Consider the following 21,978-nt stretch of genomic DNA (forward strand, 5'->3'; position numbering starts at 1 on the left):
CATCCCGAGCTCTTCCCTTTACTTGCGGAAGTACCTGAAACCAAAAACTGAAACCGTAAGCACAAAGCTTAGTGAGCTCCCCCCAAACTACCACATACCACGCAATAACAAATAAAGCACATACTGGGCCTTGCCTACTGCATCGGACCGAAGTCCGAAACTAGCTGCATCGGACCGAAGTCCGGAACAGACTGCATCGGACCAAAGTCCGGAACTAGCTGCATCGGACCGAAGTCCGGAACTAGCTGCATCGGACCGGAGTCCGGAACTAACTGCATCGGACCGAAGTCCGGAACTATCTGAACATAGCATAACATAAACACGTATTTGCTAACATAACACATATACTGCATCGGACCGAAGTCCGGAACACATAACACAAAACATGCTTGAATCACAAAGACATCAAGCACTCTAACTACTGCATCGGACTGAAGTCCGGAACTACTGCTAACTAAACTGTCCGGCATTGTGGCCGTAGACCCGTTCCTACTGGAAAGGAAACTCACCTCGTGAACTGGCTGCTGTGTGTATGGCTCTGGAAGCTATCTGCTGCTACTCCGGTATGTCCCCGGCTACAATTCCATAAACACACTCAATCAAATACTAATCACTGCATTGGGGTAAAATGACTCTTTTACCCCTGGACAAAGTCAACTCTCCCAGTCAAAGTCAACCTACAGTTGACCTGACTCGCCGAGTCTCTATTCTCACTTCTCAACCCTACTCGTGGCTACTCGTCGAGTATGGCATCAACTCGACGAGTTCCCTTTTGATTCTAAAACTCAGGCAATTTGCATCCGACTCGCCGAGTCGTATGAACAACTCGACGAGTTGTTCTTCGAGCTAAGAAGATTGCCTTGGACTCGCCGAGTTGTATGAACAACTCGTCGAGTCCCTCCATTACTGAGTCTGGCCTCCAACTCACTGAGTCCACTCTACTACTCACTGGTCCCCACTCGGCATCACTCAAAAAGGGAAAAATCGGGGACTCGCGACTCGACTCGCCGAGTCGTTCTTCCGACTCGCCGAGTCGCTTGCATGCAACTACTCTAAACTCGATTCTTCTTGAATCCAGCGTATAAAACTTATAGATCTGGGCTCCCTTAGCTCGATTAGCACGTAAAGATTCTATCTTTACGTGCCCATAAGCATCCATGAAGATTATAAGGCTCAAAAAGCATAATAAAGGCTAGATCTAGGGTTCTCATGCAAAGCATCTTCAAAAAGGCAATAGATCCGGGCTTTACAACTCCTAAATGAACAGATCTAGGGATATCTCGACCTATTAAGGCACCCATACAACTATAAGGGTTGGAAAATACATCAAACTAGCCCTAGAAGTGTTCTAATGGAGGTTTAAAGCATAAAACAGAAGGAATCCGAGAAATACCTCAATGAACTCTGATTTTGACCTTGGATCTTTGCTCTACACCTCTTCCCTTTGGTCCTTTCTTCTTTCTCTTCTTCAAACCTTCAAGGATTCACACAAAACACTTTAATCAATCAATGAATGGTTAAGGATTTTCTCACAGGCTCTCTGAGGGTGAAGGAGGCGAGTTTGGGGCACATAACATTGCTTAAATAGTGAGCAAACCCGGGGATTTAGGGTTTCTTCCTGGCAGGCAGACTCGCCGAGTCCCGAATATGGACTCGCCGAGTCGCCGACTAACATGTGCTTGAAATCCCGTCCCTACTCGACGAGTCGGGCTATAGACTCGCCGAGTCCCTCTTGAAAACTTCTAAATAAATATCATGGAAGCAACATACCAGAGACGGGTCGTTACAATTTCGCTTCGCCTCCCTTTCCTCCAAACTTCTTCGAATTTGACTTCGAAAATTTACTTTTCTTATTGGAACTTGAAGTTCCCTTGATCATGTCGTCAACAGACTTGGCAGCCCAAATAGCTGCCTCTAGAGTAGGTGTCTGACGTACTGGCACCGCGTACTCCCATGGGAGTCCTTTTGCGTATCGATCAACCTTTGTCAGCTCATCTGGAACGATGCGCAAAGCAAACTCCATCTTGTCTATGAAAGCATTTGTGTATTCATCAACTGACATGCTGCCCTTTGTCAATGTCAGAAACTTGTTCTCCAACTCCAACAGATTTTGGGCCGAACAGAACTTGCGCTTGAACTGCACCAAGAACTCTGCCCATGTCATTTGCAGTGGCTCATTAGGGCTTAGGGTCTTCCCTAAAGTGTTCCACCAACGAATAGCTCCACCCCTGAACTGGCGTACTGCGAAAGTGGTCTGCAACTTGCCTCTGCAGCCACACGTCATGAAGGCTAGCTCCATTTCCGATATCCAATCCATGACTCCGATCGGGTCCTCCTTTCCAGTGAAGGTCGATGGTTTTCAAGTCAAAAAGTCCTTGTACTTTCACCCCATTCCATCATTCCTTCCATCCTGGTTGTTTTGCCTAACTATCGGTGGGTTGGTTTGACCAACAGATCCACTGAAGTTTCCTCCTTCTGAGTGCCCTTCATTTAATTCGGGCTCTTCCACTTGAATTGACAGTTCTTCACGATTCTGTTGAAGCAACCACCTAGTCTTCTCCATCTGACGATCCAACATTGTTTGAATCATCATTTGTACACCAGCCATTGTCATTGGCTCAAGTGCTGCTGCTACAACATGTATTTGCTCAATCACTGGTATTTGAATTATGTTTTCATCAGCATTTCCAACTCCACTTCTCGTTCTCACCATTTTTGATCTATACACCGAATAAGGTGAAATTAGATCTTCATTTATGATAGATATTCAAATCATCCTTATCACTCCGAAACGTTTACATGCTAGTTCTAATATCGTAGACGTACGCTTAGAATCCTACACACATAATGTTTCCAGATCCAGTCGGCAACAGACCATAGATCCGAACAAATAATATCATATATGGCAAACATATAACATTTAGCACATAAAAGCATTTTAGGCAATTTCCCTAAAATAAACTAGTGCTCGTGTCTAAAATATAACAGACACACATCTCATAATTTCACTTAGCATTCTAAGTTTAAGTCTAGAAATCCTACAAATTCCTAATTCGCTTAAACTAATGCTCTGATACTAACTGTGGCATCCCCAAAATCACGGCCAGAAAAGACCGGTTTAATTTATGCTTTTAAAAAGATTTCAGAGTAATCCTTTGATTAAAAGAGTTGCGGAATTTGTTCCCAAAACAAAATATGATAAAAATAAGATTTACCAAAGCATTTCTTAAAGAAATGTATTTTTCATTATATTACAATATTCGGGACGTCATGTTCCGATAAACAGACCAAAAGCATAAACATTTCAATACAAACCTTACAACAGTTATTTACAACAACAGGTCTATAATCCAAAAATAACTTGACAAATCATCCAACTTATGCTCTGGCGCCACTACCTGTAATACAAAGAAAACTGAGTGGGTAAGGCTTGGGAGCCTGGTGAGCACATAGGGTTTTCAACCCACAATAAGTAATTAAATTTATTTTCATTAACCAACAATAACCCAATTACCCATTCCCGTTATTCTCACTTTATGTCCCTAAAACAACTGACACAAGGGACCTAGTCTAAGAATATTTCATCGGGGCGACAACACATGCATTCGGGGGTTTCCCAACAATATATGTCAAATAAGGCAACCATGATGGGGATGGAGTACAGCGAATGAACACCCAAGTTCATTAACACCTACAGGTGGCGAACCTGCTAGCGTTCCACAGGACTGTCTAGAAAAGTATGTGGTCGTCATCTAAACTCTGCTAGATGACTTAATCAAAAACAACATCGAGGCCTTTCATCTATTTATCACACATCAACTATCTACCCATGTTCTACCCAACATATTAGTAGATAAAAATATACATTTTTATACATAGTTTAAAACCTGCATAGCATTCTCATTCAATACATATTCCAAGAAACAGATGAGACACATACACATAACACGTATTTCATAGAGAACAAATCATATCTATGAGATAGAAGAAAGTGAATATACATTCACACATATAACAACAAAATATACATATAACACGTATTTCGTATAAAATACTTCATAATTATGCATTAGAAGAAAGTGACTACACACTCACTTGATTAGAAGATGATCGGACAGCACTACGGCTTGTAGAAGTAGTATTCTTTGGTAGATCTGGAAGATCTTCACAAAAACCGGGCTCCTCGGGGGCAGAGCTTCGGCTCGGAAATTTTACTTCTCAGGATCTTCGAGGTTTCGGGACTTGCTTCGGGTCTCAGGAATGATACCGGGGCTTCGGGATAATTTTTGAACGAAAAAAGAGGTAAAACAGGAGAAAGAGAAGAGAAAAGGAGCAAAAAGGCCGTCTGCCCTCACATCCTTTATATAGGGGCAGAAACCTCGCATTACGATGGGCGTAATGCTCAGCACCGAGGGGCGTAAGCTTTGGATCATCACTACTTACATACTTCCGAGCACTCGAGTTCAAGGCGGGTCATGCTTCGCTGTACGTTGGGCATACAACTCTACGCTCCGAGTAACCCGGATCGGATTGCTGACTCCTTCGGATAACTATCTGATTTAAAGATTAAATAATAAATATTAATTATTTAAAAACTTCAGAAATTCATATCCTCTTCATACAAACTCCGTTTTTTGATGTTCTTTATATCCACGCGTAGGTGAGACTATGCTCTACAACTTTCGTTTAGACCCCGTCGACTAATTTTGACTTTATTTTTTATTATTTATTTTTAGTAGGTCGGGACATGAAAACTCCATTATAAAATCATAATTTCTTCGTCTGACGTCTGTTTTCGCCTGTCTTTTTATCGTTTCACTACTATTAACGAGATCTTCGATTTTCGTTTAGATTGTTTCGGCTAAAAACTGCTCGATCGCAAATCGAGTATTCGGGCTGCATACTGCTAAGTCGAAACTTCGAAAAATCATAACTTCCTCATACGAAGTCAGATTTGTACGATCTTTTTATTCATGCTCTCGGTTTAACGAACTCTACAACATTTGTTTAGATCACTAAGGCTAAATATCTCTTTAACGTAAATTTCATTTTTTACGTCATTCAGCGTTGTCGGTTCTGTCGCGAAACTTCGACAGGTCATAACTTCTTCGTTATAACTCAGATATTAGCATTCTTTATATCTTCGGAATCCTTGTTTCGACCACTACAACTTTATGTAAAGATATCGGGCTTATCTCACACTTTAATTTTGACGCTCATTTTATTCTTAATTCATTAAATTATAGTAATTAAGAAAATAAACACATAATTCACATAATTCACATAATACTCAAATATTTCATCATTAATACTTCAAAAAGAGTTACAAGGGTTAACCTAGACTATTACATCAACGAAAATGCCTAGCCTGGAAACGCGGGCGTTACATTCAGCCACTTCTCACGCGATGGGAGATAACCATGGAGGGAATCCACCTCCAAATCCACCACCCGAGCAAACTCTTCTCCAATGGGCGAGGCAGGAGGTTACACAACAACCTCTTTGCATTACATATCCAGCTGCCACCAACTTAGAAATAAAATCCGGACTCATCCACTTACTCCCTACCTTTAGAGGCTTGGAAAATGAAGATCTCCACAAGTTTCTAACAGAATTCCATGTTGTGTGTGTTAGGATGAAACCACATAATGTCACGGAATATCAAATCAAGCTTAGGGCATTCCCCTTCGCAGTTCAAGATGCAACTAAAGACTGGCTCTATGACCTCCCACCGAGGACGGTAACTACTTGGGTAGATCTTGTGAGGTTGTTTTTGGATAAATACTTTCCCAAGATGAAAGCTTTAGCCATGCGAAGGGAAATCATTGGAATTAAGCAACATAAAAGAGAAGCTTTTCACACATATTGGGAAAGGTTCAAGAAACTTTGTGCCTATTGTCCCAAACATGGAATTACCGAGTACCAACTCCTCCAATACTTCATTGAAGGCATGAATCCAATGGAAAGAAGGCTTCTTAATGCTTCAAGTGGTGGATCTTTACCCGACAAGACTCCAACTGAAATCCACAACCTAATCAAGAACAAGGCTGAAGATTCTAAGCATTCAATCCATGATGAAGAATGGTACACGGATACACCCCGAGGTGTGAAGGAAGTCCAAACTCCACAAATTGAAGCTCAATTGTCTGAGCTTACGAAAGTGGTAATGATGCTAGCTAAAGATAAAGGTGTGCATCCCACACCCCGCCCTTGTGGTATTTGCACTCAAGTGGGACACCCAACTGACATGTGCCCACAACTTCAAGAAGAAGATTATGAAGAAGCGAAAGCCATGAGGGCCATTCTGGATCAAATCAAAGAGGAAACGATCAGCCACGAGGTGACCAAAGATGGAACAACAATCAAGGTTGGGGAGGAAATCACCAGAGAAGCTATCAACCACATCAATACCAACAAAGACCACCTTTTCCACCACAAAAATTTCAGCCAAGGCAGCCACAACACCCTCCTCAACAAGCGGGTTCATCAAGTATGTCCTTAGAGGACATAGTGAAGAGTTTGGCAACTAGTACACAAGCTTTCCAGCAAGAAACAAAAGCAAGCATAAAGAACTTAGAGCAACAAGTTTCACAGCTTGCTACTTGCGTAAGCAAACTAGAATCTCAAGGAAAGTTGTCCGCCCAAACTGAAACGAACCCAAGGCACAACGTGTGTGTCATCACATTGAGAGGCGGAAAGAGCTACAATGATCCAAAAGTATCGGTTGATCAAGAGGAAGAAGAAATAATGGTCGAATAGGAAACCAAAGAAGAGAAGGAGAAGGATAAAACAACCGAAAAGAAGTCCTTTGTTACTAAATCTAAAGCCACACCCGCTCCATTTCCTGAAAGATTAAAGAGCACGAAGAAAGAACGGGAGGAGAGTGAGATCATGCAAATGTTCAAAAAGGTTCAAATCAACATCCCACTCCACGAGGCCATCAAGAAAGTACCTAGATAGGCAAGGTTCCTTAAGGATCTTTTTGTATCTAAAAAGAAATTGAAAGGAAACCAAATCGTAAAAGTTGGGGAGAATGTATCCGTGATTTTGCAAAAGAGGATGCCCCCGAAGTGCACGGATCCCGATATCTTTACCATGCCATGCAAATTGGAGAATATTTAAGTAACTCGAGTCATGCTTGATCTAGGTGCATCTATAAATGTTCTACCATATTCCATTTTTAAATCAATTGGTGTAGGAACATTGAGCAAAACCGGTGCGATCATCCAACTTGTCGACTGGTCATTAGTACACCCGAAAGGTGTACTAGAGGACGTGTTAGTGCAAGTCAATGAATTTGTTTTCCCGGCTGATTTTTATGTTCTAGATATTGGAGATGATGACTCTCCAAGTTCAAGTTCCATACTTTTGGTAGACCTTTTCTTAAAGTTTCTAAAACAAAATTGATGTCTACAATGGAACTTTAAGTATGGAATTTGATGGTGAAGTTATCAATTTCAATGTTCATGAAGCAAAATATGTTCCTTTCAATGTTCAATTTGTTAATTTTGTGAATATGATCCAGCCATTGGCTGAAAAGAGCTTAAACTTGACTACCCATGATCTTATGGAGTTAGTCTTGTCACAAAAATTAGACAGGGACAAAGCCAAAGAACTTGCAAAGGAATGCGGCATAAACGAGGAGGTGATGGACATTTTGAAGTTCAAGGATGATAAGCACATGGGGATTGATGGAAGAGAAGTAGAATTACCCACAACAAAATCCAAATCTACCTTACCGGTGGAACAAGCACAAGATTCGGGAGTAAAAACTCCACCGGACCCTTTAAAGATAATACATGTTGAGAAGGAGAGCACTCAATCGGTCATCAACTCAAATAAACTATCAAAGAAGTAAGAGAAGCAGTTGATAACCCTGCTTAATAAATACTAAAGAAGGATCAAGTGGACAGCCTCCGATATTAAGGGTTTAAGTCCTTTTTGGTTTGTACGCAAAAAGAAAGCCAAAGAAATGGTGAATGTCTCATTGAAGGAGGTGGCGAGAAGGTTGATGTGTTGGAAAGGCCCACCTACTTAGAACAAAGCAAATTCAGGGGCCACGTCGAGCCAACGACTTTAAAAAAGGGCAGCACTGCTAAGCCAAAAACTGCTCGAACTAAAAATCGAGTTTCGGGTCGTGCACTTCTAAGCTAAATCTTAGAAAATTCATAACTTCCTCATACGAAGTCAGATTTGGGCGTTCTTTTTTTGTATGTTCTTGGTTTAACATATACTACAACTTTCGTTTAGATTCCTAAGGCTAAAAGTCGCTCCATCGTAAATTTACTATTTATGCTTCCCGGTGTCGTGTCGGTTTTGCCGTAAAACTTCGACGGGCTATAACTTCTTCGTTATAACTCGGAGTTCGGCGTTCTTTATATGTACGGAAAACTTGAGATATATTCTACAACTTGGTTAAGACTATTTATTATAAATAATCTTTTGCCGAAAATTCGCTTTCGACACTTATTGCCTCTAAATTGACTAGCCCGGATCTACGGGCGTTACAATTATCTCCCCCTTAGGATGATTACGTCTCAGAATCATCAACGAAACTGGATTGTATAATGACTCCATACGTTATCTCTTCATTCTAGGTAATAACTGTAACTTCTATGTTGCTTCGAACGAGTATCTAACTCTTGGACTCCTTGACTACAAGCGGTGCTCGGTCTTGCACCTGCTCGTTAGACTTTCAATCATGACCTTCGTGTCACAAACTCATTCTTTATCTGGGACTCCTTCTTCTTCTTAACAAACTTGGTTTAAGTCGGACGCTACATCAAACTTGGTTCTCTGAACCATGTAAGCTACTCATCGTAGTCGGACTCAATGTGATATGACCACTAGGGTCGTAATAACAATCGTCTTCTTAGTCACTAGCGAAACGATGGTAACGACATTCTTGAATAAAACGGTATCAATTACTAGCTTCTTGGTAACCTTGTGACTTTCCCTGATCCAAGTGTGAGTCCTGTGCTTCCGGTAGTATAGGCATCTACTACCATTCACACCTACTCATACCCGTTCCAAGTATTATCTCGTAGTTTTCCAAGTCATTATCACAAAAAAAAACAATTTTAACACATAAAATGTGTCCAAACAATCAGACAAATTTCCCCTAGACTCTACTAGGACTTCTTCTATACGTATCTTCATTCATCAATTCTGCTTCAACTTGGTTGGTGGTGGAAATTCCATACGATGGGATAAATTCTTTGACTATACCAAAAGTTCTTTCTTTTTGCTAATCGAAAGTGTACTTCTCCCGTACTAGACGTATTTATTTATTAGACACATTCTAAAGGCAAGATACCTATCTTACGATATCTTCCAACAAGCGTCATTCACTATCGCAAGCCTCCTCATTTCCTCCATTTACTCAATTAGCTACGAGCCTTCACCATGACGTTACATTCACGGAAGCATGCATTCAGCGCATCGAGACGAGAATATAGATAGGGAAGATTTTAGACGCATAATCCTCTTTCTTATTTCGAAAAGTTACATGCCAGTTCTAATACCGTAATTAAACATTTAGAAATCTGAACACATAAAATTTACAGATCCGGTCGGCAACAGACCATAGATCCGATCATATAATACATATCATAAATCATTTAGCACATAAAAGCATGTTAGGAATTTTCCCTAAATAAGCTAGTGCTTGTGTCTATTCAGGTGTATTACCTAAATTTTATTAGACACACTCCTCACAATCATTGCTTTGCATTCTAAGTTTAAGTCTAGAAATAAATCCATATTCCTAGTTCGCTCAAACTAATGCTCTGATACCAACTGTGACATCCCCATTTTCACGGCCAAAAAAGACCACTTTTGTTTATGCTTTATAAAAATCAGAGTATCTCTTTTTAAGAAAAACGTTGCGGAATTTGTTCCCAGAAAAACATGATAATTACATTATCAAAGCATTTCCAAAGAAAAGTATTTTTAATCTTTTTAAAACATTTGGGATGTCATCGTCAATATAGAAACATAAGCATAAACAGAACTTACATTCATTATCACTAGTGATTTATATCTCCTTAATCTCTCAGTGTAATGTGACTTCATATCAACACCTGTGATATAAATAAACTGAGTGGGTCAGGTTGGAAAACCTGGTGAGTACATAGGGATTTCAATCCCACAATGTTATATCATATATATAATTTAGAACTCACAAATGATACAATTTCACCACATATGTATAATCAACTCTTATCCCACCCCGTCGATCCTCACAACGAGACTATCCATACTCTCAAACCTAGGATTAACTGTTTTACCTAATCCATACTCCCGGACCAGAAATGAACGGCTTTACCTAATCCATACTCTCAGATTAATTACGAATGGTTATGCCTAATTCATACTCTCGGACTAGGGACGAATGACTAATCCATACTCTCGGATTAATGATGAATGGTTATGCCTAATCCATACTCTCGGACTAGGGACGAATGACTAATCCATACTCTCGGATTAATGACAAATGGTTATGCCTAATCCATACTCTCGGACTAGGGATGAATGACTATGTCTTAATCCATACTCCCGGACTAACGACAACTGACTATGTCTTAATCCATACCCCCGAATTAATGACAGCTGACTATGTCCAATCCATACTCTCGGACTAGGGACAATGATTGTGTCTAATCCATGCTCCCGGATAAATGACATATACTAAAGTTCTATTCTCTGAGAATAACTCAGTTGTACTCATAAGAAAATACTACCCAATATTCCTCATAATTAATTTAGGTCTACTCTTTATCCTAAATTATCATATATAATCATGTATGTTCTTTAACACGTATCAATACCACTAGGGTTTAGTTCAGTATTTATCGAGACTAATTTAATAGTCTAGCTGTTATTGTTATTATATAAGCATAAACAACACTATATAACTCATAATAATAGCCCACTTAATTATTTTAAGGTCCTAATAATGTTACTTTAAGTAATTAGAAGCTATATTAAAAATAGTGTAGGCGTAGCTCACTTACAGCAGGTTTTTCGCAAAACCGAGCTTCGCTGGAGCAGCGTTACCGAGCCGAAAGGCTCTTTTCTCGGGACTCTGGGAGCCACGGGGCTTCCTTCGGGTGCTAGGGGGTTTACCCTGGCTTTTAGGGGGGTTAGGGAGCTTAGAGAGAGAGTATAGAGAGAGAGAAAGAAGAGGGTTGAGGGGTGAGGAAATGAGGGAACCCGACACCTCTATTTATAGGGGTGCTGACTGATGAACTCGCCGAGTAGGAGGACATACTCGCCGAGTTGGGGCATGTGGCAACCTTCTGGTGGTGTCACGTGTCCAATTTTGGTGGTGCCACGTCCCCCCTATCGCGTATCAGCCTTCAAACTTAGAAAAATCATAACTCTCGCATACGAGATCCATTTTCAATGTTCTTTATATCCACGCGTAGGTAAAAACAAGATCTACAACTTTCATTTAGACTCCGTCGGCTGATTCTCGACCGATCTTAAATTTAACAGTAGGAGGAGTTTAGACTGCTAAATGACCGCGAAGAATTCATAACTCCTTCATACGGAATCCGTTTTCGTCTATCTTTTTACCGTTGAGTTCCTATTAATGAGATCTTCAACTCTCATTTAGTTCGCGTAAGCCAAAAACCGCTCGAACTAAAAATCGAGTTTCGGGTCGTGCATTGCTAAGCCAAATCTTAGAAAATTCATAACTTCCTCATACGAAGTTAGATTTGGGCGTTCTTTTTTGTATGTTCTTTGTTTAACATTTACTACAACTTTCGTTTATATTGCTAAGGCTAAAAGTCGCTCCATCGTAAATTTACTATTTACGCTTCCCGGTGTCGTGTCGGTTTTGCCGTAAAACTTCGACGGGCTATAACTTCTTCGTTATAACTCGGATTTCGGCGTTTTTTATATGTACGGAAACCTTGAGACATCTTCTAAAACTTGGTTAAGACTATTTATTATAAATAATATTTTGCCAAAAATTCGTTTTTGACACTTATTGCCTCTAAATTGACTAGTCCGGATCTACGGGCGTTACATGTTGTTTTATTGAAAATCTAAAAGCAGGCTAATCACACATGAACACACCTCCCGAAGCTACTTGTGCAAAACAAAAAGTGAGAAAATTGTCAACATTGGAGAATAACAGCAGACATGAGTCAATTTTTGGGACATATGACTGGTCTTATGAGTAGTAAATGCTCAATTGAACTCAAAATGCCAAATTCAAAAATTCATAAAAAGAATACAAAATTTCAATGTCTCGAGCCTTCAAGCGCTCTAAAAAGTCCTTTCTACTCATTCCCTTTTATATACCCTGCTTGGGAACATATTTCCAACTATACCTACAGGTCTTTGCATGTTAACTTCAGTCCCCCGAAAAATGTCTAGAAGCCCTCATAGTAATAGACCATGAGATGTCCCACAATAGAAAACTCAAGGATGAAAATATAAAGAAATAGGCCTAGCAAATAAATTTATAAGAGTGTTATATGTTATCTTTATTTTGTTTTGTATATATATGTAAAAAAATATTATTAAGTTAATCTGTGACATTTGGGACTCGAACAAGTAAACTCTGAGGGGTGTTCTACACCTAATCGTCTAAAGCTAAATTGTTTGGGACTGATTGGGTTGAAAGTTCGCTACACGGGTTCCATAGAAAGTTATGAACTTAATAATAACAAACAAAGCTAATTTGTGGCCTTTGAGGTTCGAGCAAGTAAACCCGAGAGATCTTTTTAAATCTAACACACTAAGGTCATTTGATTTGGATGTGTTGGTTGAAAACCCGTTACACGGATTTCAAAGAAAGCCATAATCTTTTTTTGTAGGAAAATGTAATTAGGAATTTTGTACATATTTGTGTTTATAGTTAATTGAATAATATGTTTAGGAAAAATGCTTGGCTGTCAAAAGATTCCTTTGGACTTGGATTTGAACTTATGACATTAGGACTGAATGTTAATTAGTTTGACTGGTGTAAGTGGTTTGAAATTTGTAACCAATCTGGTTAAATATTAGGGAATTTTTAGAAGATATTTTTTAGAAAAATATTGTTGTTAATCAACAAATAGTTGGAGTCAATCATTGTTATATTTTGTGAAACAAGATGATTGAGCATGTTTTGTCACATACAATTTCACGAGAGTAAGACCATAATTTGTTCCATGCATTGACTTGACGCTATTGAGAGGGAACAAGTGTTGTAATCTTTGATTCTATTGAGTTGCATTAGGGAGTAGCTAAAGTCTTATATCTATTTTTATATAATATTTTGAGACTAAAGCCAAGTTTACTCAAGCCACGGCAGGTACATTCTCAACTACACTACAAAAATGAGGTTAATTGGACTGGATCTCTTTCATGCTTGTTTTGGTTATTGCATTAATTTTTGAAAGTTTGAATTTGATTTTTATTCATTTTCTTTTATTTTCCCCGATCTAAATTTTTCTTGCTCTTTCTTGGGGACAAGAAAGGTTCAAGCTTAGGGAGATTTGTTAGGTGCATTTCATGCACCCATTTTGAAGCTTTATTCCATAAAAGTGCATTGCATTTATGTTTAAACTCATGCATTTTGCATGTTTTTAGGGATTTTTCATAAGGCAATTTCATTCACACATTTTTGTGATATTTCAAGGACTTTTGGAGGTAGGATATTGTTGGAGGAGGTAAATAAGAGTTGCGGACAAAATTTCGGGACTTGCGGAGCACCGAGGAGTAAGATATCAAAGAAATAAAGATTTTGGTTTTACAGAGATTTACACGGCCGTGTAAATGGAAGCCTTGTGTTTACACGCCCGTGCAAACGTAGATTTCTGTGCAGTGTATTTTTGCGTTTACGCGGGCACGTAAACGACAGTGTTAATTTATGCGGGTCGTGTAAACATAAAAGCGGGTTTTAAAGCAGTTTTTCACCATTTTTTAATGGGAGAACCGATTTTTTTTAAAGGGGAGTCAATTTTGGGAGCAGAGAAGGCGATTTTCTGGAGGATTTTGGAGTTGATTAACACCTGGGAACATTTGATTTTATTTTGTAAGAACTTTAATTTCATTTTCTAGATTTGTGATCTTGTTCTAGTCATGAGTGGCTAGAACCCTAGATTCTCCAACTTTATGTCTTGACTTCTAGTTGTGATTTCAATCATATGACTTGATGTTTTCTTTCAATTTTCTATCTAGTGAATTTGATTTTGTTTCAATCGAATGTTTGATTCTTATTGGCCATTTGAATTAGGGTTAGATCATTCAAGTTTTCTAATTGCAAAATCCGTAATTGTTTTGTAAATTGGACTAGGTAACAAGCACTAAACTGATTTCTATGGAATGAATTTAATGTAAATCTTATTCACACATTCTTATGCTCCGTGAACTTATGAGGTGTATTGTGTGTTGTTGGGAACATTCACATAAAGTTTAATGCAATCTTTCAACCTAATTCTAAGAGTTTGTTTAGATTAGATTGGTAAGGTTAGGATTAATCAAAGAGCTTATTTTGGTTAATCAATGTGGTGAATGGGAGGTGCTAGAGCTTATTAGCGTTTCCAAGTACCAATTTAGATAGAATTGAACAAATATCATTTCATCCTTGGAATCACATTGCTAATTTGTCTTGCATGGAGTTAGAGTCCTTACAAATCTTGAATCTACTTCATTTAATCAATCATTTACGTATTGCTTTATTCTATTGTTTAAATCATTGCTTATAAATTCCCCCCATTCTGTGACCATTTTTGTACCTTATGCAAAACGGTATAAGCACTTGTCTCGTGTCTCTATGGGTCGACCATGCTTACCTTGTATTACATTTATAATGCAAAGTAACAGTGTTTTGGAGTCATTTTGTACCCCTTTATTTGTTGGTTTAAGCACGCCTAACACCTAACAACTAAAAAGAATAACAGTGTCTAATATAGAATGTGCAAAGAGACAACTTTAATATTTGTAAAAACACATAACTTAAAATAGCCTAATCATGACATTGAGCCATTCACACCCATTTCCATGTAACAAATATTTTCTTCTACCGTCATCTTAAAAAACGATCAGGTGTGGAATTGATCTTTGCTAAATATGTCAATCGCCTTAATTCGTTGTTTGGCATTGATATTTGCCATGTGTTGTATATCTTTGATAACGTTATCTATCATATCACATGCTTCCTTATTTTCTTGCCTTCCTACATTGTATATTGTTTCAATAAGTTTCTCACCAACCTCCTTGAAAGTCTCTTTCATTTCTTTTGCCGCTTCCTTATAAGAGCTTTCAGTGTCATCAGTTGGAGGTCTTTTGCGTTTACTATTGACACGAGCAGTTTGTTGTGTCTCTTCAACAATATCTTCTAACCCTTCCCCCATCAACAAATGAGTTTCTTTGTGTCTCTTCAATCACATATTCTCCAAGATTAGAAGATCCATTACCAGCAACTCTATCCTTACCAAAGATTTCACACAGGTTATCGAATTGCGGAAATGGTTTATCTCGAAAACACGCAACACCTTTATGACTCTATAAGAATGGAAAAAATTAATTGGTCACTATTTATTTACAATATGTTTTAATGATGCTAAATCTACTACAAACATAATCATTATAGTTGCTTTATGAACTCATCCCAAACTTCAGCATCTGCGGTACCACAACATTTATTCGTATCCCAACCAAATTCAATCGTGTTTGTTCCATATATCATGTTGTGCATGATGTTGAAATGATTTTTCCATGTCTTCGTCATCGATTTAATATGAGGCCATGCTTTTAAACCCGAGTTACAGAGACTTACATTTTGTAATTGTTGCATCGCCTTCAAATAACCGGGTTTGAATCCGTTGTCGGCACCACTATACTTTTCGGATACATGTAACTCGAACAATGTTTCAATAAACCTTGCATCCTCTTTAGTAGTCCATGTATGTTTGTTTCGCCCCGTCATGCCTACAAAACAAATTACATAATAGATGCTTGAAATAATAATTCAACCATTAAACATAATATTATCACACCTCATAATCAATACAAAATTGTAACGTCCCAAAATTCAAGACTAAAAATTTCTTTTAATAAAATATTACTTAAAGTAAAATCATCATTTCAAAACATAAACAGAGTATTAGTTTTCAAAACACGTGTTCATTATTAGAGTAAAACATTCCCAGGCGGACTAATCTATGGTGTGTGCCATGCGATCATCCCGAGCTCCATCATCCGCTACCGGAAGCACCTGAAACCAAAACTGAAAATCGTAAGCACGAAGCTTAGTGAGTTCCCCAGATACCACATACCATACAAACCATTCATAGCCAAGTACCATACGTAACCGACTTATCCATAATCAAGTAAGGTGCTATGTGCCAAACATAGTCTTGCCATTATGCCACGGGCCGCGCGTGGTCTTCTTGGTCAAGCCTGGGCCGCTCCGTGGGTCTTATAGACAAGTGCCAAGGGCCACCCCCTGGTCTTACAGACATGTGCCAAGGGCCACCCCCTGGTCTTTTATGCAAGTATCACAAAGACAACCGTACATACTACTCTACTTAGCTAAACAGCATACAGTGTGCCAGAAGCCACCTCCTGGTCTTTCATATATAATAGCATACAATACGCCAGGAGCCACCTACTGGTCTTTCATACATATTGCCAAGGGCTAACACCCGGGTCTTCCTGTCATCCATAATAACATACTGTGTGCCAGGAGCCACCCCCTGGTCTTTCATGCATATTGCCTAGGGCTAACCCCCGGGTCTTCCTATCACCCATAATAACATACAGTGTGCCAGGAGCCACCCCCTGGTCTTTCATGCATATTGCCTAGGGCTAACCCCCGGGTCTTCCTATCACCCATAATAACATACAGTGTGCCAGGAGCCACCCCCTGGTCTTTCATGCATATTCTAAATGGGCCGGCATTGGTGCCTTAGACCCATACAAACAGTGAGGAGACTCACCTCGCACTGCTGAACTCTGCTGATAATCCTCTAGTTGTTGACCGAAAGCTCTCTGAACTCCTACTCCACTAGCTCTCCTAGCTACCAATATCAATGCAACACTTAGTCTAACTATCCCCCAAAAGTCAACTAAGTCAACTCTGGTCAACGTCAAAGTCCTGGTCAAAGTCAACCTTCTAGGTCAACCCTACTCGCCGAGTCACCCTATTGACTCGCCGAGTTCATATGTTCAGAGTCCTTCTCTTAGCGACTCGACTCGCCGAGTCAGTCCATGACTCGCCGAGTCTACCGATTACCGAGTCCTGACCTGTCCAACTCACCAAGTCTCCATTCGACTCACTGTTTCAAGTCTTAACTCGAAGGGTTTGGGGTTTCGCGACCTGACTCGCCGAGTCCAAGAACAGACTCGCCGAGTTCAAGACAATCTTCATCCAACTCGCCGAGTTCATGCCCAACTTCATCCGACTCGACGAGCTGTTCATCCCACTCGTCGAGTTCCTCCTCATCTTCAAGATACTCGCCGAGTCCACTCAAAGGACTCGCCGAGTCCATCCGGTCCTTCATACATGCAGAGGACTTTTGAGTCATGCAGGGACTCAAATCTGTAGATCTACCCTTCCCAAGCCTATTCCTCACGTAAAGTTGCAAACTTTACGTGTAGAGAAGGAGATCTAAGCAAAATACACCACAAACTAGGGTTTAAGGCAAGGAGGCTCCATAATCAACTCAAGGGCTGCTACTTTATGCTTCTCAAGACCATAATATGCTTAGATCTGAAGTAGCAACTTCATATCTGGCTTCTAACTCAAAATAATAACATTATGGCTAAAAAGCCCCAACAACCACACACAGATCTAGGTGCAAAAAGGGTCCAGGAACTAGTTTATTACCTCCAAATGCTCATAATGAACTCACAATCCCAGATCTATAGTCCCTTCTTGCTCCTCCAAGTCCCTTCTTCCTTCTCCAAGCTTTAATGCACCTTCCAAGGCAACAAATGGCTCAATCAAAGGATATGACGGCTAGGGTTTGGTATATAGGGCTAAAGAGGCAGTAAGGAACCCTAGGAAGAAGATTAAGACGTTTATATAGGCTCTAAGTCCCGAATTTAGGGTTTTCCACGCCCAGACCAGACTCGCCGAGTCACCTTGGCCGACTCGCCGAGTCGGTCACTTACTCCTCGACCCGGATCCCGCTCGGACTCGCCGAGTTCCTCCTTGGACTCGCCGAGTCGCCCCTAAAAATTAGGTTTTTCTTTCCTTTCTTGGCCTCCAAAACTTTGGGTGTTACAAATCTCCCCCGCTTACACTAAACTTCGTCCTCGAAGTTTGCCATGGTCCACTACCTGCGATCTGCTTTCAAAACCCGCCAATTATCCCAACACCAGCTGCCTACCTTCACTGGTCTTCCACCTGGTCATTCTGACTAACACAAATCCTTGCGGATAATCATTTCGGGTCAACTCTGACCCTGATCATTCTGGAAACACAACTTACTCATCCGACAACCTTCTGGTACTCTCCGAGTACTGCAACTGGACCCATAGGGATTCACCCCTTCTTTCCTCATGCGATTCCCTTGCCTTCCCAAGGCGATGCCCCAAAACAACTATCTTCCCTGCCACTGTGAAGATCCTATCTTTACCAAATCCATTACTCCCGCTACTTCCAGTACGGGTCATTATCGCCAATATCCACTGGGCATTCTTTCTACTATAATTGGTGTTGAGCACCCCACGACCAACTATCTAAATTTCACCATAGACTGCTTACCAGCACTGCTACTGACTGGAATTTCTGCTATTCTTTATCTGCCTTCCGGATAAACTGAGACCACCCTGGTCCCTACCAATCTATCAATATCTGGATGATCGGCCCCCACCGGTCGCTAGCCCCAACTCAACTCCTAGTCGCTCCCAGCGACTTTCGAAGAAACTTCACCAATAACCGCTCAATCCACTCTGCCACTAAATCATACACCTGATACATTCGCTCTAACGAATAGGGACCGATGAATGCTACGAGCCACCCCGTAGTCTTATAACACTTCTACGCTGCCAGCCAACCAAAGCTACGGGCCGCCCCGCAGTCTTGCTAAACCAGTGCTACGGGCCACACCGTAGCCTAGCCATACTCACATACGATTGCTGCGGGCCACACCGCAGTCTTGCTAATCTAATGCTACGGACCACACCGCAGTCTTACTAATCTAATGCTACGGGCCACACCGCAGTCTTACTAATTATCCTCACGTACGATTGCTACGGACCACACCGCAGTCTTAATATACTTCTCTTACTATTTAGCCACTGGTGAATGCTACGGCATCCGGTAGTCTGACAACACCTTTCCACACCGACTAGCTGCTAGTGGATGCTACGACTAACCCATATTCTTACATCATCATCCATTGTTGACTGCTAATACGAAGGCACCCATGTGCCATTAGCTCTCAAGATCCTCATTCCGACTCCCCCGAGTCCTACGGGCGATCCACAACCTGAATTCCCAACCACGAATTAACCATTACCATTACACGCACTAGCTGATGGGGAGTTTCTCAAACTCCCAACCCTGAAATCCTCAATCCATCCAACGCTGAACCACTTCTTTTCCTTCTCGGAGGTCGCACACTCATTCTGGGTCTGCGTGCTCCCACCTTTGCACACTCGGAGGATTCTCCCCCACTTCGATCCTGCTTACCCCTTGTTGCTCAATACTCAAAAGAAATCCTTGCTACCATTCCATAATCAATCTGCTGAGGAATCCAAGCCTACCATAGCTAGGGATCCAACCAATCCATCTCCAACACTATACAACTGCGATCTAGCGAGACATACCAAGTCCCTCCCAGGCATGCTACAGTTATTGCATCCTATGAATCCTTCTCCCATAGAGCACATCTCCTAACTACCATTCAAATATCCAAGGTATGCAGATGGCATATCAATCGACCACAAGCAGGTAATATAATACTCACAGATACATGCCTACTAACATCGATGCAGTACCATAACAATAGAGTTACTACAAAGGGAAGGATTCAAACTACATACCTGCGATCTAGTGCGGCTCGATCTTGACTTTTTGCGGAACGGTGGGCGCCTGGCCCTAAACTCTCTCCACCACCAAGACGGGACATCGAGACTTGAAATGACCCGGCTGGTGACAATGAAAACATCTCTGATCCTGCTTACAATCCCGATACACATGCCCCCTTTCCCCGCACTTGAAACACCTGAACTTGTGACAAGCAAACCCATGAGTCCCTCCACACTTACCACACACCTCTAGGTCCTCCTGACCTCCAGCGCCCAAGTCAGCTGAGTAGGACTCCACACTCCTTCCCAATCTCCCTGCAACATGTGCCCGCTTCCTTTTTCCGAGTTGCCCATCCAAACCAATCTCCTACTCTCGTGTGACCCCGACTACTCCATCAACCATATGAACAACAGTTGGTTGTCCCTGGAACTTAGCGGTCACCCGACCCGTGACCCGCTCAATGATGTTGGGCAACTCTTCGCGAATGACTAGCGAAACCTCATTAATTACCTAGTCATACAAGGGTCTCTCCTGGAGACAGGGTGCCCCACTCACTCCTGACTCCTGATGGCAAAAGCCTGAAATGGAATCCGCCTCTCTGATGGATCCCCGAACTCCATAAGAATCGGGCTCTAGGCGAGCCCCAAACTGTCCTGATACTATCCCGGCCCTAAAGGCCTCAAGATGACTGTCCATAAGCTCCACGATGGCCTCTCTAACCAAACCAAAAATCATTGGAGTCTGATCAATGATGTTGCGCACAATCTCTACGGAAATGAAATCCCTCATCTGATCATCAAGCTGCCCGGCTCTAGAACTTGATCCTGATCCCTCTCTGGCGCCTGATCCACCCGCTGGTCTCTCCCGCAATGTCACCATACTGAAAATATAATACATCCTCTATCAGAATACTTATCACTGCTGTGCAACCAAACACATACCCTATCAGGTTCCCGGTCTTGTCTCGGCCTTTCCCGAATCGAGTACGGATCCTCTACTTTCAGTAGTACGGGCCCATACTACCTTCCACATTTATCCGTACTTTCCTCAGGAATTGCTTCGACTCCACCAAGTCCCTTACCCATTACCACTGCTCCCAGCACTATCTCATCCTAGGCTTACCCTAGGGAAACCTCTAACTCAGCTCAAACCATTACCTGGATACCATCACATGTGACGAGGCTCAGATAATCCTTCGAGTAAGAGACTCGTCCCTACAACAGTTGGACTCAGACGAGAGCTGCGCAATAGGGCCAAATCCAACACTCTGAGATTATTCAAACCCGATCACATGTGGCGTGATGTATCCACCTAAGGGCTAACTTCCATCACTCAGAATCCCACAATGCACAAAGCAAGCAGCATTCAGACAAGGGAAAATCTAACCCCAACATACTCAAGCAATCATATCCACATAGCAAGAAACTGAACTAGCATGCAACATAAACTCATAAACTCAGGCATAACCTAAACAGGCTATCCCACTACTGTCTAATCAGCACTATCATGCAGCTCAAAACACATATAATAGGCACATAAGACATCGTTCCTAGATCCTTAGTCCTAATCTAGCATGCTGTTCTATCAACTGATAAGCATAGCATAAACTTGTATGGGTATTTTGGGGTACTTAATTGAGCTTGGCTGATTGCATGCACCACACCTCTTTTCTCTTTTCAAAGTTCTTTTCTTTATGAATTCTTTTTGCTTTTCTAAAACCGTTTTCTTTCTCAAAAAAAAACTCTCTTTTTACAAAACTGTCTTTTCATTTGAAACCTTTTATACCAATTCCTCAGTTTGAGTTCAGACACACCCGAGAGCATGTCTGAATCCCTCAAACCAAGGCTCTTTTACCAACTTGTAACGTCCCAAAATTCAAGACTAAAAATTTATTTTAATAAAATATTACTTAAAGTAACACTACAAGAAAAATAGCCTTTTACGACGCGCAAACCACGACACTCATTGATTTATGTTACGCAATGGAGAGTGAC

General features: G+C 41.0%; 2 protein-coding genes across 2 annotated transcripts; one reads left to right on the plus strand and one right to left on the minus strand.

Annotated features, from left to right (window-relative positions):
• The first annotated feature begins 5,407 nt into the window (after window positions 1-5,407).
• LOC111902619 (uncharacterized) lies at window positions 5,408-6,759 on the plus strand. The gene is made up of 2 exons (XM_023898432.1): window positions 5,408-6,367; window positions 6,448-6,759. The coding sequence occupies exons 1-2, from the start codon at window positions 5,408-5,410 to the stop codon at window positions 6,757-6,759; spliced, it is 1,272 nt and encodes a 423-aa protein (XP_023754200.1).
• An 8,285-nt stretch (window positions 6,760-15,044) lies between these two features.
• On the minus strand, window positions 15,045-15,931 carry LOC111902617 (uncharacterized). The gene is made up of 3 exons (XM_023898431.1): window positions 15,601-15,931; window positions 15,346-15,509; window positions 15,045-15,251 (listed from the first exon to the last, which is right to left on the minus strand). The coding sequence occupies exons 1-3, from the start codon at window positions 15,929-15,931 to the stop codon at window positions 15,045-15,047; spliced, it is 702 nt and encodes a 233-aa protein (XP_023754199.1).
• Between the last annotated feature and the right edge of the window lie 6,047 nt (window positions 15,932-21,978).

This window comes from Lactuca sativa, chromosome 8 (genome assembly GCF_002870075.4).
Source record: "Lactuca sativa cultivar Salinas chromosome 8, Lsat_Salinas_v11, whole genome shotgun sequence".
Lineage (NCBI taxonomy): Eukaryota > Viridiplantae > Streptophyta > Magnoliopsida > Asterales > Asteraceae > Lactuca > Lactuca sativa.